The sequence below is a fragment of the Aquila chrysaetos genome, chromosome W (assembly GCF_900496995.4).
Source record: "Aquila chrysaetos chrysaetos chromosome W, bAquChr1.4, whole genome shotgun sequence".
In the NCBI taxonomy this organism is placed as follows: Eukaryota; Metazoa; Chordata; class Aves; order Accipitriformes; family Accipitridae; genus Aquila; species Aquila chrysaetos.
The window spans coordinates 5,536,665-5,561,641 of record NC_054457.1 but is presented as its reverse complement, the minus strand read 5'-3'; the positions used below and the strand labels follow the sequence as shown (position 1 = coordinate 5,561,641).

Below are 24,977 nucleotides of genomic sequence, written 5' to 3'. Positions count from 1 at the left end.
TTGATATACTAAGCAAATGAAAGAAACTTAAAGTAATATACAGTTAGAGTTCTATATTTGCAAATAAACTATCAAATGTGAAATAAATATTGGTGTAGGTTGGGTTGAAGTAGTTATAGAATGAGAGTAACTGGAGAGTCTTAAGAATTTTTCATTTTAATATATTTGAAATCCTTTAACTAAAACTGAAACAAATATTGACTACAGTTCTATGAAATACTGAAATTCCTTTTGATAAGGAAAAGGAAGTAAATAAAAGAGTAGAAAGGGGAAGCTTTTCACTGCTGTTAAAACATAGATATTTCGGAGTCTCTGTTGTCAAGCACACAGTTGCCAGCACAGTACCTGGCATCAGATGACTACATATATGCATTTCCTAATCAGGTGTAAAAAAAATGGTCCCATTTGCTCTAACTATAGTGCTAGATACACTTGCACATGATCACCTCTCCTTGGTGAATGTGTGCACTAGTACAGTTGTGGAAACAAGCTCAGACTCACTTAAGTGCTTTGGTACAGATGACTATGTAACCATTCAAAACTTGCCAGAAAAATCTTTCTTTCTCTACACACATACGCATACACACACAGACACACAACTGAATTACAGAATAGAATAACAGAAAACAAATGCAAAAAAACCCAAAGAAAAATTTTGTAGTCCCATGTCTTCCCATCTTGCTAAGCAATATTTAAGAGAATCAAAGCATAAGGGGCATTTCAGACTCTTATTTTGTATTTCTCATTCTGGATGAGACTGTAGCAAGATCCTAAGGTAGCGTAAATTGACAAGTCATAATAATTTACATATCAAACAGCTGAGTCTAGTTTAGAACAGCCGCATATTCCTGGTTTGAAAAACTAAAGGTATTGCAGTTTGTCTTGCCTACTGATTTAGTATTTGATATCTGTTATCAATTATCACAGATACCAGGAAATATTTGTATTTCCAATGCTGCTTTTATGGTATAGAAAATTAAAGGCCAAAAAATATAGTGGAGAGAAAATATCCTGCAGTGCTTTTTGTCAAATGAGCAGAATATCAAGGGAAGCTTAGCATCTAAACTATTGATGAGACATCTTGATGATAGGAAATGAAAAGTGCAGCATAACAAATTTAGCTGCACTGAGGTGCTGGTAATGCTGTTTTCAGTGTTTGGGCACAGTTTTCCTGGAGTCTGCATGATTTTGTGTTATGATTTATCAATACCAGAAATTCATATTTATCTTAGTCAAGTGGATTATATATTCTGTCTTTAGATTTGTGGCTTTACATCCTCTTTGTATATAAATAAGGAAGCTATTGAATTTTCAGTAGCAGTTTGAGACAAAAACAAAGGGATTATAAAAAAACTGGGGAAGTCTATCCAGTAGCTGAGCAGTCCTTGATTTCATGCTGAGCTAATAGAGGTACTGCTCTAGGTATAAATAAATGGACTTTAGCCCCTAGAAATGTTATTTTCTTGAATGATAGGAAGAGTAAAGAGATTAGCAAAAAAGTGATATTTACTTTGTGTTCCAGAAGGCAATTTTTTTTCTGAAAGTTTTACTGCATCTGTAAAGCTGTGTATGCATATGATTTTGCAGAAATAGGAATGGGTCAGTTTGCATTGCTGCATGAGTGGAGGGAGGATTCAAGGACGGTTCTGCCCATGGACACCTTCAGCACCAGGAGATCAAAGTTTACAGCTCTTGAGCTCAACAAGAGCAAAGAGACTGTCCCTTAACCACCAATTTATGTTATGCCAAACTCATATTCCCCTTCCATCTCTGAAAGGCAAATATCTTCTTACAGAACAGCACTACACCCCCTCAGAAGCAGACAGAATGATTATTAACTAAAACATTAAATATCAGAGCAATGGATGTAGTGTAAGAATAGATGAGTGACTGCACAGATAAATATGCTTTGATCAGAAGATGTTGTTTTTGCAAGAAGATGTCTATGACCAGGGAGTTTTCCATCACGAGGACCCTCTTCACAGTATGAACATTTTTCTCCATTTAAGCCTTCCTTGCCCTTCTTCTGCATGCCCTCATCCACATGTAAAAATAGAAAGTCTCTTTCCCCATCCATTTGTTCATGGAATACATTAAAGAGAATTCAGAAATCTGAAGAAGGGTTGAATTTCATTATCTTCATATACTCTAGTCCTTTTGTTTCATTTCTGAAAACAATACCTGCCTTATTTGGCAGAGGTGCTGCGTTTAGTTCTCTCCAAATGAACATTTCCATGCTATGTGCACTTGAGTTTGGGGCTGAAGGGGAAGGAGATGGAAAGAGAACAATTTCATTACACAGATGTTATGCCTTGCAGGAATTTCCTTTAAAGAACCCTCTTCAGTTGGCAGTTTCAGACAGCATTAGATATTGCCATATTTGGAAAATGGAATCCTTAAGTACCAAGTATTTTTATGCTTTGAACTGTTATTTGACAAAGTTGGGTGGTGGGTTTTTTTTGGTGGAGTCCTCTGAATTCTGGTTTTGCAATGAATAGAGGTTGCTTTCATAAAAACCCTCTGCAAGGTGCAGTTGGAAAGACTTATGCCATGCCTTGTCACATTAAGTATTAAAATAACATTTCTGTTTTTCTGAGGGTTTTCTGGTAACACTGTCTGTGGTAGCAAGATAAACTGATTTATTAATACAGTATTATTTGTGATCTAAACTCCACCCTCCAGAAGCTTTTTTCTTTCACCTCCTCCCCTCAGGATTTTACCAAGGGCACAGATTTGTCACAATAAAACCACATGGTTATGGTGAGCAGCTCTTCATAATTTATCAAAATTCATTTGCAAGCTTCTGTTTTGATTGAACAGCAACCAAAACCACATAGCTGATTTGAAGATCAGTAAGTAAAACTTTGAGTCTGTTTTATAAGGCTGTTTATTACTAATCCCTTTACAAACTAGACATTTTTACTGAACTTGATCTTTAAACAGAAATTCAAAGCAGTTATCTTTTTACCCTTTGTGAGCTGCTGGAATACTTGAGACAGCTGCATCAAGTACTCAAAATTACCAAGAAGTTAAAGATTATGGGACTGGAGCAAATGTTGGAAATACCTCATCTTGTCTGGGAGTTTTACGTTTGAAAGTTCAATCCTTCTTTCACATGCATGTAAGGAAAGATGATGCTTTAAAGACTTCTGCTTCTTTGAGTAAAAGGCATTCAGGCATTAAGTTAAACTGCTATGCATTAAATTTCTTGCAAGGGGACAGTTGTTGTCTCTCCATAGAATGGCAGGCAGGTAGAAGTAAGGTTGGACCATCCAGGAATGAGCATCAGCAGGATGCTATCTTCCAAGCATGAATGCTCAGTACCACTGCATGCTGGTGAAGGGTCTGGAGAACAAGTCCTATGAGGAGCAGCTGAGGAACTGGGGTTGTTTAGTCTGGAGAAAAGGAGGCTCAGGGGACACCTTATCACTGTCTACAGCTACCTGAAAGGAGGTTGTAGTGAGGTGGGTGTTGGTCTCTTTTTCCCTAGTAACAAGTGATAGGACAAGAGGAAATGGCCTCAAGTTGCACCAGGGAAGGTTTAGATTGGATATTAGGAAAAATTTCTTCACCGAAAGGGTTGTCAAGCATTGGAACAGGCTGCTCAGGGAAGTGGTTGAGTCACCATCCCTAGAGGTATTCAAAAGATGTGTAGACACGGCGCTTAGGGACATGGTTTAGTGGTGGACTTGGCAGTGTTAGGTTTACGGTTGGACTTGGTGATCTTAAAGGTCTTTTCCAACCTAAATGATTCTATGATTCTATTCTATGTGTAATGCATGCAGTAGGTAATATCAGAGGTCAGCAGCCATGCTACAGCTCTCTCCAGCAATAACTTCACTGACCTTCATCTGCAGAAGTGCAAAGGAGGTAGAGAAAGGAGCCTTTCAGACACATGTTCTGCATGAAAACCAGATTACCTTTAAAGCCCTGGACTTCAAATACCATAACTTTTTACCCTCCTCATGCAGAAAACTTTAGGGAGATGATGGATCTAGCTGGCTGGCTGGCTAGTGGGGAATATGCTGCATATAAGAGTAGGAGAGCATCTACATGCTACACTCAGGAAAGTAATGAGCATACAGAAGTTATAAAGACAGTCTGTTCCTTTGTAAATCCAGTGTCTCAGTTGCCTTCAATATTTCTATGTGTGTGTGTATTTGGTATTTGAGTGACAGAAATAACTCTTTGTATTAGGTTTGCATGGCAAGGTTTTGGTAGCTGGGGGGCTACAGGGATGGCTTCTGTGAGAAGCTGCTAGAAGCTTCCCCTATGTCCGATATAGCCAGTGCCAGCCAGATCCAAGACAGATCCACCGATGGCCAAGGTCGAGCCAATCAGCGATGGTGGTAGAGCCTCTGTGATAACATATTTAAAAAGGGGAAAAAGTTGCTGCGCAACAGAAACTGCAGCCCGAGAGGAGTGAGAATATGTGAGAGAAACAACTCTGCAGACACCAAGGTCAGTGAAGAAGGAGGGGGAGGAGGTGCTCCAGGCACCAGAGCAGAGATTCCCCTGCAGCCTGTGGTGAAGACCATGGTGAGGCAGGTTATCCCCCTGCAGCCCATGGAGGACCCCACGCCAGAGCAGGTGGATGCCTGAAGGAAGCTGTGACCCCGTGGGAAGCCCGCGCTGGAGCAGGTTTTCTGGCAGGACTTGTGACCCTGCAGAGGACCCACGCTGGATCAGTCTGTTCCTGAAGGACTGCACCCCATGGAAGAGACCCATGCTGGAGCAGTTAATGAAGAACTGCAGCCCAGGGGAAGGGCTCACGTTGGAGAAGTTCGTGAAGGACTGTCTCCCGTGGGAGGGACCCCACATTGTAGCAGGGGAAGAGTGTGAGGAGTCCTCCCCCTGAGGAGGATGAAGCGGCAGAAATAATGTGTGATGAACTGACCGCAACCCCCATTCCCCATTCCCCTGTGCTGCTCAGGGGGGGTTAGGTAGAGAATTCGGGAGTGGAGTTGAGACCGGGAAGAAGGGAGGGGTGGAGGGAAGGTGTTTTAAGATTTGGTTTTATTTTTCACTACCATACTCTGGTCGATTGGTAATAAATTGAGTTAATTTTCCCCAAGCTGAGTCTGTTTTGCCTGTGATGGTAATTGGTGAGTGATCTCTCCCTGTCCTTATCTCAACCCACAAGTCTTTTGTTATATTTTCTCTCCCATGCCGAGCTGAGGAGGGGAGTGATAGAGCTGCTTTGGTGGGCACCTGGTGTCCAGCAATGGTCAACCCACCACACTCTTCTGTGGTTCTTTACACCTTTTAACATTACGTTATATAAGTGGACCAGGCTGAATCTGGACAAAGGGCAATCTGAGGCAATTGTACTCCCTGGCATTCTGCAGTTCTGGTCCACCCTCCTCATGGTAAGGTGATGTTATTCATGCTGGTCATTAGCTACTTCTGTAATAAAGTAGTGAACAGATTCAGTGAACAAATTAGATATATGTTCCTGGTGAAGAGATTTTTGAGCTTTGAACCAAAGCAAATAAGATGTAGGGAAAAAAAACAGTTGCTGTTAGCATATGAATCTCTGGAATTATTCTATGATTAAAGTTTTTATCAAGGTTACAAGTTTTTTTACATGGTTTCATCCTATAATTGCATTCTGCTTGTACCTTGCAGTGAGCCACCTCTATGGATTTGGACTGATGGATGCTGAAGCAATGGTGATAGAAGCAGAAAAGTGGACAACAGTTCCTCCACAGCACATGTGTGTGGAGAACACGGATCGGCAAATCAAGTAATACCTGCTGCCAAAACTCTTGCTGGCATAAACTTATGGAAAGAAGTTGGATATAATATACCCCTCCCTTGCATTGTGTTTAATGGGTGATTTTGAAAGCTACACTGGGGATCTCTCTCACCTTCAGATATGTCAGATCATTTGCCTGTAAAGTTTGTTCCCTGCAGTTCTTGGAATGGAATTTAAAGCATGTCCCAAAACCTGAAGGTATAAAACAAGTCAGGCTGGATGTTAATTGATACTGGCATAGATGATGCTCTGAAGAACAAGAATGTCTAGTTGAGTGCACTGCAGTCATCTTTGTAAGATGAGTACAAACTCAATAGTCCAGTGTCTAACAGACAAATATTCTTTTCATTAAAATCTTATCATATTATCACTCTGAAACAGTCTCAGGAGAGTCTCTGTCTCAGAGGCTAAGACTAAACTAGTTTTGCTTGCTAGGATAGGGTCTCTATAGAGCCAGGCTTAAGAGTAGTATTCTGTACATGCACTCTGTGGATACAGAGAGAGCATCAGTCATAAGGCACATTTCCAAAGCCTTAAAATCACTGAGGAAAGTTTTTATTTGATAGATATACTTGACAGTCTAGGTCCATAACTGGTATAGTCTGCAAGAAAGCCATGCCAATTTAAACCATCTGAGTCCCATACTGTTTGGCCACTGTTTGCTACAGTTAATATGTAATACTTGCTATCACATAAGTAAGGACTATGGCTATGCCAGGCATTTCCTGGTACTTAATGACCAGCTGTCATCCCATGACAATCCCAGCTGGCCACTAATCCACAAAAGATGCTCTGTCCCAAAGTTTTATTCCTATTACAGGTCTTCACTGACCTCTTTTAGCATGTGTACATGTCAGTATAGCCCTTAATAGAAAGCCCAGTAATTGCCAGTGACTGCAGTAAAGTTACACTATGGTGATAGTTTCAGCCAGGAAATAAGTGTTAAAACTAAGGGTTATAGGCTACTGATTTCTCAGAAATTATTGTCCAACACTGACAGTCACTACTAAGAAAAAGTGATTTAGTTGTCAGGAACAAGCAAGAAACATTGATGTTGTTTTTATATGCTTATATTATAGAACTATACGGCCTGACAGTGTTGTCCGTTCAATTTACAAAGCCACCGGCTGTTCAGATAATTCCAACCACCATGTGATCTACTTGGAGCACGTGGTTGTACGCATCACTATTACTCACCCTCGACGTGGAGACTTGTCAATTTACCTAACCTCTCCTTCTGGAACTAGGTCACAGCTCTTGGCCAACAGGTATAGTATGACAACACAACTTTGCAACCCAGTCAGCACGCAGAGCCTGCACTGAGATTGCAGCATCATCAAAGAGCAGTCAAGTCATTACAGTAGGTTTTGCTGAAAGACACAAGTTCTTGATTATTTTTTCTGAGAGAGATGGGGAAAATGAAGAACAAACAAATGAACTGAAAGATGGCAATCTCTGTCTTTATCAGTAGAAGAATAGGCTGTAAAGCTGTTGAAGATCATCATCTTTAAAACTAAGATTAGTCAATTTTGATAGTCTTTTGTGGCTCACCAATTATTAGATGGCTGGGAAGTGCAAGAAAAATAACAGGCTGAGTGTTACAGAAGGAAACTGAAGCTGAATGGAAATATGTTTTTACATATTATTGACACTTATTTTTCATTCCCTTCCTTTCTTATGCCTTTGCCTACTAGTAATAAAATAGACAGAATAGTAATCTTCTCTTACTATTTTCTTTAAGTTTTCAGAATATGGTTATGACTCCTGATGTTACTAATTTGCATATCCTTTTTTTCCCGTTTTGTAGTAGTATGTTCAAGCCATGAAAGGCTCTTGGTAGGAGAATGCTGAGAAGTTGCACTAGCACTTTAAAATGAATGGGTCCATCTATAAACAGCCTATTAAAATTTTTAAAAAGTCAGCAATTTCCTTCATCCCATAGATCTACAATGGATACTTGCTGTTGGATGTCAGGCCCCTCTAACATTAGCTACTAAGAAAGATTCATCCTCCATCCTTTTTTTTCATCCTGTCACCTCTACAGTATGTTCTTGGAGAAACTGTGAGACTGCATCAAGTAGTTTCTTTTTTTCCAGATTGAACTCAAACAATTATATCTTTACCCAATGCAGCATTTCCAACATTTGTGCAATTTCAGTCCCTAGAGATGAGGTACATCATTAGCATTTGTCCTCAACAAACTGAAAGGCTGCCCAGTGGTATTTCTATTTCCTTGGTCTACTATGAGAAATTTTCTTTTAAGAAACCATCAGCATTCCTTCCCAGATACATAATGCTAAATCAGCAATCAAGAGTACTGCTCTCTACCACAGATCATTAAAGCACTAAGAAAGCCCAGAGGCCTCCTCAAACTCCATCCCATTTCCAACTGTGCAAATAAGTTACAATGATAAATGCTTCCATACTTCTCCAGCTGGCTAGAAAATTCTTCCTGACAGGACCATAGTATAATAAGGAATATTTTTGCCTTGGTGACTAGCAGTTTAGATGACTGCAGCTCTGCTGGACACAGAGCATGGCTCCCATACAAAAGTTGACATTAGTGCAATGTGTCTCAGAAGCAGCAAGAGCTGCCACATGTCACATCTATGTTGTGAGAACTTTTCTGCCTTCCCATTCAAGTCTTCACAAAAGTTTATATCCCTAGTCCTATTCCTCAAACCTTTTAATGAATTGGGAGTGGCTTGCTTTCCAGACTGTCTCATTGTCTACATTTCCCCAGTCAGATTTGCTGAAAAAAGCACATCAAATGGAAAGAAAGTTGTTATGGAGTTTTTGGCCCCTTTAGGGTATCTCCTGTGTTTCATTACTGGTGTTGTCAGTGCCTTGCAGACAAAACACACATGCACACACATCTATCTCCCTGCTACACTGAACAAAGAACTTACCCTTTGCTAACCAGTGCAGAGGGCAGACTTCTACCCTCTGAACAGTTAGGAATCAGGCTTTTGTTTTCCATTTGAAGGAATCCTTTGTTAGCTTTCTGTTCCGTTTTTATGCCACAGTTCTTCCATACTTCAAAATGAAAAAATCTAAAAGTCCTCCAACTAAGTATCCAAACAAAACAAGCTTGTGTAAACCCAGTGGTCTTAACACAGTTAACTCTTGGCTCTAGCCTTTCATGTCTTGCAGTTGACTCATAGCAAGTGGGAAATAAAGACATTCTAGTATTCACAGTTCACCTCTGGTGATGACTGGTATGTGGAAAAAGTACAAAGTTTAATTCAGTCAGTCTCTTTGTACCCCCTGCTCCTTAAAAAATAATTGTTTTCTGTGCCTGTGGTAGAGAGAGAAAAAGTAAGTGTGTGTATTGAAATATGGTGGTGTTCAGCTGCTTCTTATCCTATACTATCAGAACGCTAGCATGAAAACAAAGAAACCTGAAAGGCCATTTAATGTTTTGCCATTTTGCAAAAGCAAATTATTCGTGAAAGAGCAAATATTTATACGTTCACGTCAGAAATTCCTTCCCCAAGCAAGCTTCAGAGATATACTGACTTGTCAGTCATATTTGGCTGACACCAACTCACAGCTCTGGGGTACTAATATTAAGCAATAAATGTATTTTGCAAAATCTAGGTCTGAAATACACTAGAGCTTTCACAAAGCCCTTTCTTAGGGTAAAGTGATGTATGTGGACACAACACTTTTCAAAATGATATTTCAAGACTTGTTTTATTTGGATTTTATTTTTCTTACAGTTTAGTTGTCTTACAATTAGTATACTGAGTGTTGTTGGGTGTGTATGCTTTAGCATCATGTTATGAAAACTGGGGTAGGAGTATTGTTATTCACTAACATGAAAATTTCTTTAGTTTTGAGGCATTTGATTTTTAAAGTATTAATCATGAGGGCATCAGAATAAAGTCATTCAAGTGCAAGTAGCATGCAGGGATGCCTTGGCAGCAAATGGTCTGGGTTTTTTTCTATAGGCAAAGGTTCCAGAGGCTGCTGTACATTGCTACTACCTGAGACACTTTTCTCAGACATACAAGAGCTTTTAATGCACATGTACACAATTAATAGCAGCAATACCAGCTGTTTTTACTGAAACTAGGGAAAACCTCATCGCTTTACCATTACTCATCCCAGTTTAATTCTAAACAGTTTGCTGGTAAAATGTCTTAAAGTGCAAAAGGTATATTTTACACATGTGCACTTTTCTATCAATTCTGGAAAGAAGAGTCACTGTGTAGTTTCTGGTGCATTGACAGTAGGTTCTCCAGGCAATACCTGGCCTTTTCTGCATATTTTGTTCTTAATGTTGGCATCCCCTAAAATGACTTCAGCAAGAAAACTTGTTAATTATAGGTGATGTGGATTCCTTTGCAACCATTTGGTGGATTACACTGTCACTGCCTTGAGCCTCGCATGTTCTTTAAAAACTGCATTACAGGGAACATATGCTTTGTTGTTTAGAAAGTATGATTACATTGTATATACTGCAACAGAAAAAAATACAGGCTTGGAAAGTGCTAGTTGGTGTGGGGATGAGGATTAATTGTTCAAATGATTACAGTTAAGTCCAAAGGGGAACAGCATGCCCTTTTTAAAAACAATTGGCCACTGAATTTGGCAGCATATGTTTCTGAGTATTTTTGAGACATACCACGATCTGTTCTAAAAGACACTCAATACAGGGGGCCATTGAGGAACAGCTAAATAGAAAGAGGATAGAAGCCACAAGATTGGGGCTGGTTTCTCTCCCACAAAAGTCACAGCTTGTTTAAATCTTGCTCTTTAAATTTAAATCAGCTGCTGCCATTCAAACTGCATAACTGAATTTTTTTTAACCATGGGGTGGCAAGTTTCCAGGCCACTAGGTTCCTATGCTTACATAGCACTGACATTAATAATACCTTTGTTCAGCAACAAAAGGAAATATTTTCAATACCATATTTTTCGTATAATGAAACCTTCAATAATCAGTAAATTTTAATAATACCCTCCTCTGCAGAAAACTCTTAGACCAAAACTGAGGTATTCTCATCTGATCTCACTTGCAAGATCACTTCATAAAAATTCTTGATTATCAGAAGTAGAGGAAACCTTTTCTTTATAGGAGGTGTCCTGGTTTCAGCTGGGATAGAGTTAATTGTCTTCCTAGTAGCTGGTACAGTGCTATGTTTTTGAGTTTGGTATGAGAAGAATGTTGATAACTGATGTTTTCAGTTGTTGCTAAGTAACGTTTAGACTAAGTCAAGGATTTTTCAGCTTCTCCTGCTCAGCCAGCAAGAAGGCTGGAGGGGCACAAGAAATTGGGAGGGGACACAGCCAGGGCAGCTGACCCAAACTGGCCAAAGGGATATTCCATACCATGTGACGTCATGTCTAGTATATAAACTAGGGGGAGTGGGGGTGGGGGATTGCCTCTCGGGGACTAACTGGGTGTTGGTCGGCGGGCAATTGCACTGTGCATCACTTGCATATTCCAATCCTTTTATTATTATTGCTGTTGTCATTTTATTATTGTTATTATTATCATTATTAGTTTCTTCCTTTCTGTTCTATTAAACTGTTCTTATCTCAATCCACGAGTTTTACCTTTTTCCTTCTGATTTTCTCCCCCATCCCACTGGGTGGTGGGGGAGTGAGTGAGCAGCTGCATGGTGCTTAGTTGCTGTCTGGGGTTAAACCATGGCAGGAGGTCATTTTAATTTCTGGACCAGTCCATCTTATATCTTTATTGCAGTTTACACATTAGACTCCAATAACAAAAATGACATTTTAGGGGTAAAAAGAAAAGGATAGGGTCAACTTTCGTGCTGAGTCTCAGTGTTTCAAATAGCTGTGAAAATTACCCTATGGTGACATTATTAAATCCAGGATGATTAAACAATAATCCTTTGGTTATGCTATGTCCACAGGATGAAGCAGTTCTTGGGAAAACTTTCTCCCAACTCTAACTTGCTATGTTTCATTTAATTTGTTGATTGTCTATGTCTTTTATTTTTCTGAATAGACACTCAGTACCCTTCTATCACCCATTCTTTGAACTGCAATTGCAATGTCAATATCTCAAGAAGGATTTGAGTACTTCTTTTGTTATATCCTCTCAGTATTAGCAATAGATATGGTGAGGAGCTCTGGGAATACTGGAGACACAACATTAAAAATACCCAACCAGTAAACAATTTTTTTAATCTCAAAGAGGAAAAAGTTACTGCTGATTTTATCAGCTCAGCAGGAAAGACTAACTGGGTTTATATACAAGAGTGTAAATGAATGCAAGGGACCTCCATCTAGTTCATCGTGGAAGATGTTCAAAGATAAATGTGGAAAAAGAATGAAGTGCAATATATATGAGATCTAGAATGACACATGCCTTTCTTTGAGGACTGAAACTAGTAAAGAATTAATCAGGGAGATCTGCAGGGTAGGCAGGTATTGGATTTTAAAATTCAGAACTTTAAGTGGAAAATTAGCATCCATAATTAAAAGTTTTAAATAATTTTCAATAGTAGAAGTGTGAATAAAGACAAATGGATGAAGACAAATTTAGGATCCAGCTAAATGTCTCAGACTATGGGTTTTGTACTGAACCAAAAAGAAAGAGGAGCTGTGTAAGACAGACTAGAGGAAGAACACCTAGGATTTTGCTTCCTGTAGATAGGTTTGCCCCAGCTACTGTGGCGAGGATGTGTTGTGTTAAAGTGTAATGAAGTTTGGCAGAAAATAAACCCCCTTGCATTCTAGCTTGTCCTCAGATATCAGAGGGGCTGGGGGCGGCTAGGCTTAGATTCTGAATGATGTCCAATTCAGCACTATAAGTCCGGTCACGTTCAATATGTTGAACTCTCATGATTACAAATGCACTAATAATGCACTGTACTATCAATTTAGCCACATTCAACACAATAGAATTGCCAGACTTAGGGAGTTTGATCGTGTTCAACAAACTATCACGGCTAGATTAATGAACAGTACAGTTTATTAAAGCAACAGGAGTACAGGTTCTTTTGGATTGCCAGTGATAAATACACTGTCTGCAAAGCACATGCAAATAATAATACAGTCGACTACAAGCACACTAAATTATGGAAGAACTCTATAGAGATTTCTAAGTTTCCCAGGGAAGCACTCAGTATAGGCGAGGGTTCGAATCTCACCCGATAGGCGTCCCTATGGGGGGGGAAGAGAGGTTCAGCCCGTCAGCTGATCCCAGAAGTCAGCAATGTCCTCCCAACTTGTCTATGATGGTGTCTTCCCTAGCATTCCTCCTCTCTTAAGCCCTTTTATATTTTCTTATTTTTAGGTGGAGCTTGAGTGACTCTAGTCATACATACCTTTATGTAAAAATCTCCTTGCTTTACTTTTAAAGGTATATGCTAGAGAAAATTCAGAGTGCATTCTCAGTGAGGGGTGGTCGCACCTTGGAGGCAGATAGCTTTTGGGATGGAGGTGTGTTTTGGTATTATAATGAGATTATAATGAGCAAAGTTCACCCAGAGAACATGATTTAGCATGTCACTACTCCAGAACTGGGCACTTATGATATAAATCAGAAGTAAGGCCATAGCATTGACAGAACCCCATTGTTTCACCTCCTTGCTTCAGTGGATTCAATGCAGGGACCTTCCATTCTTGTTCCAGTAGTTCCAGTTCCCTATCCCTGCGGTGATATCACAGAGCCTGGCCACAGTGTCTCCACTCTGCTCCACCCTCCGTGTTGTTTCTCTTAGGGTCAGCACACCAAGCTCCCCTGGTGTTGCTAACATCTAAGGTTGCAGGTTATGTTGCTTAGGGAATTATTATGGAACAGATTTCATGTATATCCACTGCATTCCACCCTGGAGGTTCACCTTCCCTTAAGAGGGGGACATCAATAAGTCACCTCCAGCAATCATTCCACAGGATGAATGGGTCTTTTCCTAGCCTTATAAAAACCAGGCCCAGCTCAATCTTAGTGTAACACCACTTATTACATTGAGTTTCAGCTGGAATAAATTGAATTGTGTGATGAACACTCAGTCTCCTCTACTGCCCTTACCCTAATCAGAGAACCCTTTTCAGACCTACATGACTGATGGACAAGAAAAGTCTGTATATGTGGCACCGTGTTCATTCATGCTCTTGCATTAGAATTTCTACCTGTTTAGAGTGAGGTTTCTGAAGATTTACTGCAAATTCAATAGGAAAACACACAGCTTTTAAGAAGACAACTATTAGCATCAGCCACACAGCTGGCTGACCAGTGCAGTATGTGGAACTCAGCAGCCTGACATGTCTTCAGGTGATGACAGAGCATTTCATGCTTATATGTATATAAGCATGTATATAAGCATGGTCATAAAAATTATCAGATTATTCTAAGCATCTTGTTAAACTATTTTAATCTATAAGAACCTGTAATAGTCAACTAACAATTCATCAGACCATAATTTACTAGTCCATGACAAGCTAAGTGTATCCTTGATATGAAGTTTGAAATTATATCAATCTGACAAATATCAAAATCAATTAACCATCTGGACTGGCTCCATAATGCTTAAAAAGATCCTATTCTGTATGTATTTCTTTCTGAATAAGGAAAAGTACACCTGAACTTTTTGGTAACTATTTCGATTGTTTCATCCTTTCACTCAACACCACTGAAAGGGAAATCCAGGTTCTTTGATTTGAGAGTGCATAAGCAGAGCAACATAAAAATACTTGGACTGTTAAGTATATAAAACATATGCATACAGATAGCCTCAGAGTCAGTATCTTTCTACTTTTTTTTTCTTAACAGTTCTTTTGATCAGTGCTGTTCTCAGCACTGGTAAGACCACACCTGGAGTCCAGTTTGGGGCTCCCCAGTACAAGAGAGACATGCACATACTGGAGAGAGTCCAGTGAAGGGCCACTAAGATGGTTAAGGGACTGGAACATCTCTCATATGAGGCAAAGCTGAGAGAGCTGGGACTGTTCAGCCTAGAGAAGAGAAGGCTTGGGGGGATCTCATCAATGTATATAAATATCTGAAGGGAGGGTGTAAAGAAGACAGAGCCAGGCTCTTTTCAGTGGTGCCCAGAGACAGGACAAGAGGCAATTGGCACAAAGTGAAACACAGGAGGTTCCATGTGAAAATCAGGAAACACTTTTTCACTGTGAGGGTGACTGAGCACTGGGACAGGTTGCCCAGAGAGGTTGTGGAGTCTCCATCCTTGGAGATATCCAAAAGCCATCTGGACATGGTCCTGGGCAACCTGCTCTAGGTGGCCCTGCTTGAGGAGAGGGGTTGGACAAGACAGCCTCTAGAGGCCCCTTCCAACCTCTGTGATTCGTCTATAGCTTTTTGATTCATTTATAGAATCATTTGTAGAAATTCAATTAATACATTTTAAAATTCCAATTTAAACCTTACTTGATAAAATTCAAATCCTTCCCAAAGAAGTTTAGGGAAGTGTTCATTCCAAATACTAGTCCTTTTTCTGGTAAATAATCTTACTAGGTTTTCCTGCACCTCCAGGGATGGAAATATGAAAGCTTACAGTTTCAGCCATAGCATGTTTTAGGTAGAGGTGTTTTCATATATCCAAGACCAAGACATAAGGGATTTTTGGTTTTTTCCTCCCAAAATGACTTAAAAGAATGATGCAAGGTTAAAATAGAAATCTATCAGCATTTTAAAATACCAAAACATAACATATAAATACCTTTAAACACAAAATAATATTGGAAATATGGAAAATAATATGGGACTAATTGCAGTAAAAATAAGCAGTAGCTAGTGTTTCTATGTATGTGAATGGAAGCCCAATGAATATAGAATTTAAAATATAATTGCATGGTACTTATATAATACCATATAATTTAGCTGCCATAATGGCAATTAGGAATATTGCTGCTTTGACTGACAGTGTGTTTAAAAAGTAATACATTAGTTATCAGCGAAACACTGTATGACAATTTGACTAACTCTCTTGGAAATAACCTGCATAATGACTTAAATTGGACATACATGCAAACTTTGGGTAATAACTAGGTAGATAATTTCTACCCTTTCAGTAAATGATGTGTCAAATTATGTGTCCTATATCTGTCATGTTTTTGTGAAATTTGTTGTATTCAAACAACTGATTTAACAGTGATATGAAACAGGCCAACTCTGGTGGCATAATTCTATATTTAGAACTGCATCAGAAGAAAATCTCATCCAATTATCAGTTAAAATCCATCCTAATTTTAAATATATATGAAGATTTTATTTTAATGTTATCAACACTAATAAATATGAGTAATATAGGCATTCATAGAGAATGGAAAATGGTTACACAAATGAGAGAGCAAAAATCAACTGCGGGCTGAATCCTGTAAGTGTTCCATGCATTCAGGTCCTACTGAGGAGAGTTGTGGATATGTAGACCCATGCAGTACTTGGCCCCATGCCTCTGACCAGTTTTCAGCAAGAATGGCATTTTATCGGCATTCTATGTGAACATTTTAACCAGAACTTGGCATATATTCACATTGCTACAAAACTATCCTGCTTTCCCAATGTTTTCCCACTGAACTTCATAACCTTTTGAGAATAAAGATTGAAATGTGCTTAGAAAATAACAGTAAAGAATCAAGTGAGTATAAAATGTATTTTTAAGATTGATTAGAGTATTTTGTAGTCAAACACTAGATTTCTCTCAATTTAATGGAAAAGTATTATAAATCCATTGGATTTTCTACTGTACAGATAATTTTTTAAGAAAAATATTTAAGTATAGCTGTCACCAGTGGAATAAAAAGCAAATTAAAATGGTGATAAATGTAGTAGTTCTCATTCTGCTTTGTGTGAGAGAGGGACATCTTTGTGTGTGTGTGTATATCTATCTATCTATCTATCTTTAAAGCTGAGCTGTGCCATTTTAGTAGAGGTAAGTAAGTGTATCTATCTCCCATCAATAGCTTTGGGGTACCAGGCAACATGCTGTGAGCACTGAATAGAAGTGCAAGTTCTCTTGTGTCTTTCCAAAATCTCATTAATAAATTCCAGGTTTAGGCAATGAAAACTCCCACCAGTCCACCTTCCCCTTCCCCCACCTGATCAGCATCAAATTGCAGCCTCTGAACTGGGCCCCCCTACTAGAAATTACTGTAATCCAGGCCTGAGCTCTAACCTCTTCACCCAAGACCTAAGTAATTATGGTAATGTTGTTAGATGAAATCATCAGATGCCATTAGTCTTTCAGTTTTACCCAAACTCAATCCTGTCAAGTGTTTGAATAGAGTGATATCTTGGTCATTTGAGGTTTGAGACCAGCATCTCAGTTGCATCTGATTCCCTCACAATGAATCACATATACTGAGTTGCTCATATTGTCTCAGTCACTTAATCCTTTTATTTTCTTAAAACCCCTTTTCAGTATTTCAATTCAAAACCAAAAATAAATGTTGCAGAACTTTTCCAACTTAAATTTATTTGTATTTACATCATGCTTTTAAAGCAAAAGATATTCTGTATTTTATGCACTTTTCCCAAGACACCTGCATTCTCTTAAGCCTTAGTAGCAATTATGACAAATGATGACATGTAAAGAATCTTCTCCATTAAAAAAAAAAAACCCACAAAAACTGGCAAATGTATTTGAAAGACGTGCTGAAAAACCATTATAAGTAATGTTATGGAAAGGACTGGCTAATTAGTATATATTTCAAGAGTCTGGAGACTTGGAGGCTTAGCTCCACTAAAATGGTGCACTTAAAATAATGTCATGATTTATTTTAGGTTATTTGATCATTCCATGGAAGGATTTAAAAACTGGGAGTTTATGACTACTCACTCCTGGAATGAAAAAGCAGCAGGTGACTGGATCTTGGAAATCTGTGACACTCCATCTCAGCTGAGAAATTTCAAGACTCCAGGTATGACTTTAACCTTTATTTGGGATCAGTGGATTCAGAAGAATACTTGCAGTTGCTAACACTGCTTTGACTCTTTTACACCTTTGATTTATACCTGTGAGATCTCATTGGTTTTAATGTGATTGGCAGAGCTGTGAAGACCTATGCATTATTCTAAATTTCAGTTATCAAAGCAGACTTCATTTTTATGTTGCTGATATTTTCCATTTAAGACGTGGTTCTCTTTTATCCTGAACTTACTTCTGGTTTCTGTGGAGAAGTTCACCTTCTCGGGGTAAACTCCCCTCTTTCTTGCATTCAAAGTTGTTGCCTTGAAATATAAAAAGATAGTTTTGCCATTTATAGTTAGATCATACCAAATGTGAATTCTTCAAGCAGAGGAAGACGCCTGTACCATCTGGCAGGTTACCAAGAGTCAGTGCTTTAAACAAACAAAATCTTTAGTAGGTGGAAATTGCATGTGCCACATTTGAAAGAAGATATAATATTTCCATATACAGACATCTGTTTTCCTGGATGTTGAATATAGTTTTATCTGACAGGTCTTCAACATACATTAGAGCAGCCCAAAATTATTCTACTGTATTAATTTTGCCAGTGACTCATGGCTGATATAGGGCCTAAGAATTTATTTCCATGTTGTTTTTCTTTGCTTTGTATTTTTTTATCCTACCCATAAGGAAAACAGTGTTTACATAACTAAAAGATCCCTTTATACAGAAGAAAGAAATTGCATTGTGCTCCCGTGCATATAGGTAAAGTGCCCAGGCCTCACATTTGTTTACTTAAGAACTAGAATTTTTAAGGCTACAGACATTCTTCTGTTTTTAATTCCCATTGCACAGTTCAGTTTCATTCACAAATTTCAGAATGAGCACTTCAAAAGAAATGGAGATTGAGGCTTTCAAAGAGACTCACGGGAGTAGGTGCTTACTTCTGTTTGCTGGTTATGAGATCCCTGTAGACCTACTGAAACTTTCAGCCTTGAGACCCATTTTGAAATAGATATAGTATACAAAGACAAAAATATATGCATGAATACTGAATATACTCCTTCTCATGGGGCCTCATGTCAAAATAGGTGAAAACCCTTTAATAAAAAAACCCTCATGGGGCTACATCTGGCTGGCGACCGGTCACCAGTGGTGTTCCTCAGGGCTCAATCCTAGGGCTGGTTCTGTCAAATATATTTATCAGTGATCAGGATGCAGGAGTTGAATGCACCATTAGCAAGTTTGCTGACGATACCAAATTGGGAGGTGCTGTTGACTCTCTTGAGAGACAAGAGGCCTTGCAGAGGGATCTGGATAGATTGGAGCACTGGGCAATCATCAGTGACATGAAATATAACAAGTCCAAGTGTCAGATTCTGCACCTGGGACGGAGTAACGCCAGACACAAGTATAAATTGGGAAAGGAGTGGCTGGAGAGCAGCCCCGCAAAAAGGGATCTGGGGGTGCTGGTTGACAGTAGGCTCAATAAGAGTCAGCAGTGTGCCCTGGCAGCCAAGAAGGCAAACTGCATTCTGGGGTGCATCAAACACAGTATAACCAACCAGTCAAATTAGAGCTGAATGCTACTAATGTATTGGAAATTACTTATCACTAAGGCTAAATTAACACTTACTCTTGATATCTTAGCCATGTGATGTTAATTGTACCAGCAAATGCAGAGCAAAGTTTCCAGTACACTAAAAGGGGTATTCATTAAATATATTGGGAAAAGTAACCATAGACTATGAGCATAACTATGCAGTTCTTTTTTGTATGTCCAGAGAATTTTTAGTGCTTTTGAATTTGATGAGACAGGTATTAAACAACTACATGGTTTAAATTTAATCAGATTACTTGAAAAAAAAAAAAGAGACAAAAATCAATGATTTTCAACTCCATCTTACACTTGTTATTCTTGAAGCAGCCAGAAGCTGCTCTGACTTTAAGGACAAGTTAGGGCAGCCCTTCATCCTTGTATGTACTGGCACCCAATGGTTCCTCTAAGAGGGATGAAGGCTAGCCAGAGCGCAACACATTTCAGCTATTTTCCCTCTTTTCTCTGCCCTGGCATGCTCCCTATACCAAAGCCTGGAAAAGAACTAGCATGGAACCATTTTGGAAACTGTTCAACTGGGCTATTCTCCAGACATTGTTTACAGCCCTTTTATGTTGCCAGGACAGTCTAAAAGAGACAGGCTACATTTCCAGCTTTACACTTTAAAGCCTGTTGCTGCAAATTCTTTTTTATGAGTTCTCATATGGTCTTGTTGATTTATTGATTTCAATACTTTATATATACTCTGTGCTACAGTGGATATTCTTATGGGACTGATTTCTTTTGCTCCACAACTAAAACCTAAAGTTTCAACTCTGGAGGAAAAGCGGCAGTTAAGGCCAGGGAATATGGAGAAAGTAAGCCTGCCCAGCTGAGGGTGGTGGAAGAAGCTAGGATGCTGAAAAATCCTGCTGGAGAATGTATACTTTACTTTCTTTTAACCTGAATGCCTGAATGTGAAACACAGGCGTAGAATGGTTGGGGTTTTGCAGACTTTGGGATTTCACAAGGTGCAATCTGGTTGTGAATTTGGGCCTTGGTTCATTGTATCATATTTAGTAATATGTCTCCCAGCTTTCTAGAGTGGTTCTTGCCTCATGATGGAAGTGGTCCAATGGCATTTCTGTTCAGAAAAATTTAAAAGTGCCTGCCTGTTCTTCACGGGGGGGGGGGGGGGGGGATGTGAGGTGAGAGAGATGATATAGGGTTCTTTCTGGATCTCGATAACAAAGGCCCAACAACAAAAGGTTTAATTAAATGACTGTTTTAATAAGATAGAATAAAAAGAGGCATATAGATAGTGAGTAAACCTTACATGCCTTCAGATGCTGGTGTCGTGGTTTCAGCCCAGCCAGTAACAAAGGACAACGCAGCCGCTCGCTCACTCCTCCCGCCCCCCTCCGGTGGGAGGGGGAGAAGAATCAGAAAAGAGAAAAGAAAAAAACCCAGAACCTCGTGGGCTGAGATAAGGACAACAACAACAACGGTACTAATAAAAGAATATACAAAACGAGTGATGCACAGTGCAACTGCTCACCACCCAGAACCCAACGCTCCACCACTTCCCCCACCGAAAGCCGAGAGATCACCCCCCAGCCCGCTCCCCAGTTATATACTGAGCATGATGTCACATGGTATGGAATAGCTCCTTGGCTAGCTCAGGTCAGCTGTCCTGGCTGTGCCCCTTCCCAGGTTCCTGTGAAAATTAACTCTATCCCAGCTGAACCCAGGACAGCTGGGTACCCTGCATTTGTGCAGCATTGGATGGATCCCAGATGGATTTTTCAGATGGCACTATGCACAGATCCTGTCTTTGGAGAGGTTCCTCCTCCCTCCCGTGCTGTGGTGCATTTTATTTTGTGTGACAAACAGAATCATATATCTTCTCCTGACAAGTTGGCATGTTTTCTCTGTCATAACATCCACCAGCGTGCAGCACAGGCCAGCATGGGACACTCCAGCAGATCCCCTTACAGGGGCTACTCATGCTAATCTATTGGCTTCTCAAGCCTTAAGTACAAGGCCTAATAGAGCAGACATGGCCTGCTCAAGATCATTAACTCCTTGAATATGTCTTCCGCAAGTCTCCCAATACACTGCCATATATTAGTAGTGGATAAACTCAGCTGTTTGGGCATATTAGGGTTAGTCTCCGCACTGAACAGAATGCAAAGTAAGCAAAAGGTCCTTAAACATGATTTATGGTGCCTTTCCAGTTTATCACCATAGCCTGCAGTTTATCACACTGATATCACCATCATGCCTGTTTCTTGTTTCTATGTGTGCGTGTATTTGTTTAGCTATTAAAAGGTCTTGTAATTAAGAGCTTCAGTTTTCCTGTAATCAAAATGAGAACAAAGAGTCAATGTGTCATGATATCCTGACACTGGCAAGGTAATGCCACATCTGTTACCCATAAAGAAATGTAGGGTTCAGTTCATAAAAATAGTGCATGAGATTTCTGCATTTAATTCTGTAGAGTTTATGGAGGGGGATATGTGCTTGTGGTGAAATGCTGCGATATACCCTTTCTCCTACACATACAATATGGGACCTCTGTTATGTACTAAATACAAGCAGGATAAGGGATTATTTTAGCCAAGCTAAATGATGGAATCAGCCAAAAATGGGGACAGAAGGATTTTGGCTCAAATGTGCGCACTTTTTTTTATTCATTATAAAAGTGTGTGGATATATGCTTATTTATTGAAATGTTTTCATTGTGCAAATTAACCTGCCTTGAGGCAGACTTCATTTATTTGATGGCAAGTTACATGAATTTTCTTTCTCTTTATTTACTGAACCATTCTTAAAAGGAAACTAATCTCCTGAGAGACCCTGCATTATTCCCCTCGCTGCCCTTTTGCATTAGTTATACATTCAAGGCTCCAGTCCTACCTGTAGGTATGTTAATACAAGCCCTTCCATGTGTGTAACATTCAGACACAACAATGCACTGTGCCTGAGGAGCATCTTTGCCTGTACTTATTTTTAGTGGGTCCTTGCAGATATTAACTTCTAGTATTCAGTATTTTTACAAGTGTTCTGGAAGAAATATAAAATCAACACTTGGAAACTATAGTGATCATTGGGGCAAAATAATGATGAAGATGGAACTTAGCAACTTAGCAAAACACATTTTTCAATTACATCCATTATATTATGGTCTATATGCTGTAGAAGTGGGTTAAAACACAAAAAGAACAGAGACTGTATGCAGAGAAGCTGTAGCTTTGAAAAGGCTCTAGAGATTACTTTTTCTAGTTAAACATGAGCTCCCTGTATAACTCTTGCAAAAAAGAAAGTGCTTTTAAGAACTCAGCTGAATAACTTTAAAGAACATTGAGAGGTAACTTGATCCCCAAGTGTCTATACAGGAAGAAAAGATGTGATTTGGCTCTTTTTAATCTAGTGGGGACTAAAGACCTACATGGCTGTCATCTAAAGCTAGGAAAACACAAATTGAAAATAAGGTGCATAGAGTTTGACAGTCAAGGTAATTAGGCAGTAGTTTGGTAAGAGGTGTGGTAGGCTCTTCATGAGTTACTTTTTAAAATCAAGACTGAATGTTTCTTTAAAAGTCATGCTTTGCTTCAGCTACAAAAAGTTGGAAATTACTGTGTGAAAACTGTTGTATGATGTAGAGTCTTGCCTATAGTATTTTCTAAAAAAAAAGTTGAGTATAGAACAGAGAAGGTTTCATATAAAGTGTAGAAATTTCTATCAAATACAGGTTAAATTGCATTGGCAGAGACAGTTTTATTCCTGTCTTTAACCCCAATACAAAACAGTTTAAAAGTTTTCAGGTTATCATCTGTCATGTATCTGTCATTCCTCAGTGAAATCTCTGGCTTTGCTTACTGTTGCTTAATGCTTGGAGGATGAATACAAGCATTAAGCAGACATATAATGTACTGTTTTTGTCATGCTATTGGAGGATATCAGATGACATTGGGAAAATACAGAAAAATAACTTGATTATAACAAAAGTCAAAGTAATTTGCTTGCATAGGTTGAAAAAACCCAAAATGAATATGAAAGCTCCAAACAAATTATTGAGTATCATTAATATAAAAGAAGAGAAAGGTTGCTTGAATTTAACTTTACATGAAACATTGATTTTCCTGAGGAAAGACATACCTGGATTACATAATTTTTAAATCAGTAGTCAGAGAAGAGTATTTTAACCACAGAACAGCCTCCAAAAATAGAATCTTTCAAATTTAGAAAAGAAATACTCCCCACTCTCCTATTTCCTGTATCTTCTTATGAGAATTTGACATTTACAACAAGCTGCTTCAACAACATAGATAAATATAATCAAAAGATTCCCATCATTTCAAGCAGAGATGTATTTTTTATGCTTCTTACTTTAAGAATTCTTTCAGGCCTGAATACTTTTGCTCTTTCATGGAATAAATTCACTGGGGAATATAGACATGGAGGTGGAAACTGGAATTTCACACCTTGTGTCCCGACAACCTGAACGGATGACTTGATATACATTTATCTTTTTATTTTTCCACTAAAAAACTTGCCAAAAAAGTAACATAATCCCTGAGGCAGGCAATTTTTTTCTTTCTTCACTCAAGTACTGAGAGGATAAAATGTTAGTGACTAACACAGACAATGCAGGATATATCTGCCAAATCACTAGGCCAAATAAATAAAAAATTATGCTGGTTTGGGAGGGGATATTGGCATGTGGAAATTTTAAAAGAAATTGTTTCATATCCATCAAGATATATCCTGTTAGCCAATGAAAAATACTCTTGAGTATTAAACGAAATGTAACCCCTTCCTTAAGTCAGAATTATAATTTATCCTTTTTTATTTTTATTTATTATATATAGCTAGTTAGCTAAAAGATCTCAAATAATAATAACTGGATAATTAATGTTATGAGGGAAAGTGAAATCTGGAGCAAAATCTCACCTTGCTGAAAACCATATGAATGGTTTCTAAAACTAGATTTTAAATATTTAACTTCTAGGCAAATTGAAAGAATGGTCCTTAGTACTGTATGGAACATCCATCCAGCCTTACTCACCAAGAAATGATTTTCCAAAAGTGGAAAGAGTGCACTCTAGTCTGCTCGAAGACCCTACAGAAGATTATGGAACAGATGACTATTCAGGTATGTTCTTTGAAGTATCATTCATTTACTCTGATTGTGCATTTATTGAATGCATAATGGGTTGAAGGAGTAACTTGAGACTCTGTATATATAAAATGTTACTGTCATAGGACTTTGTATTGTCAATATATGATCAGATATTGTCAAGACTCCTGGCTTGCTTGCTTGATATGTTCCCTCTTCTACATTTTGTGCCTCTTGGTCTTTTTGCATTAATTCAAGACTAGGATTCTGATCCCACAGCAGAGTCTGTGGTCTTTCTTGCCTGGGAAATAATTACATGGTGCTGAAATACTAAAATAAACTAATTAATTTATTTTAAATTAAATAACTAATATTAGTCAAACAGAGACAATATCCATAATCAATATAATGAACCTTTCATGGATTTTCTCTGACTAGAAGAATAAATTTATATTTATATTTCATTTAATTAGTTAGAATTGCAGTGGCACAACTGATAATAATTATGCAGAATTTATAGTAATTATATATAGAAAAATTAATATTCTGAGGCTAAAACATGGTGCTGACAATGTCTACTAAAAAAAAAGTTACATCAGGATTTTCTCATGGGGGATGGGAGTAGTGGGAGTTAAGTGAAACTGTTTCTTAAGATGAGAATTATTTGTTTCTTTATTTAAAGTTTTATATTTATATTTTACCCTTATGAGT

At 38.6% G+C, this 24,977-nt stretch overlaps 1 protein-coding gene across 1 annotated transcript in view; it reads left to right on the top strand.

Moving 5' to 3' along the window:
* LOC121232763 (proprotein convertase subtilisin/kexin type 5-like) overlaps positions 1-24,977 on the top strand; it is a 306,293-nt gene that overhangs the window by 259,018 nt on the left and 22,298 nt on the right. The window contains exons 11-14 of the mRNA XM_041121183.1: positions 5,629-5,746; positions 6,838-7,026; positions 17,481-17,617; positions 24,159-24,302. Of these exons, the coding sequence (XP_040977117.1) occupies positions 5,629-5,746; positions 6,838-7,026; positions 17,481-17,617; positions 24,159-24,302 (588 nt within the window). The remainder of the gene's footprint in view (positions 1-5,628; positions 5,747-6,837; positions 7,027-17,480; positions 17,618-24,158; positions 24,303-24,977) is intronic.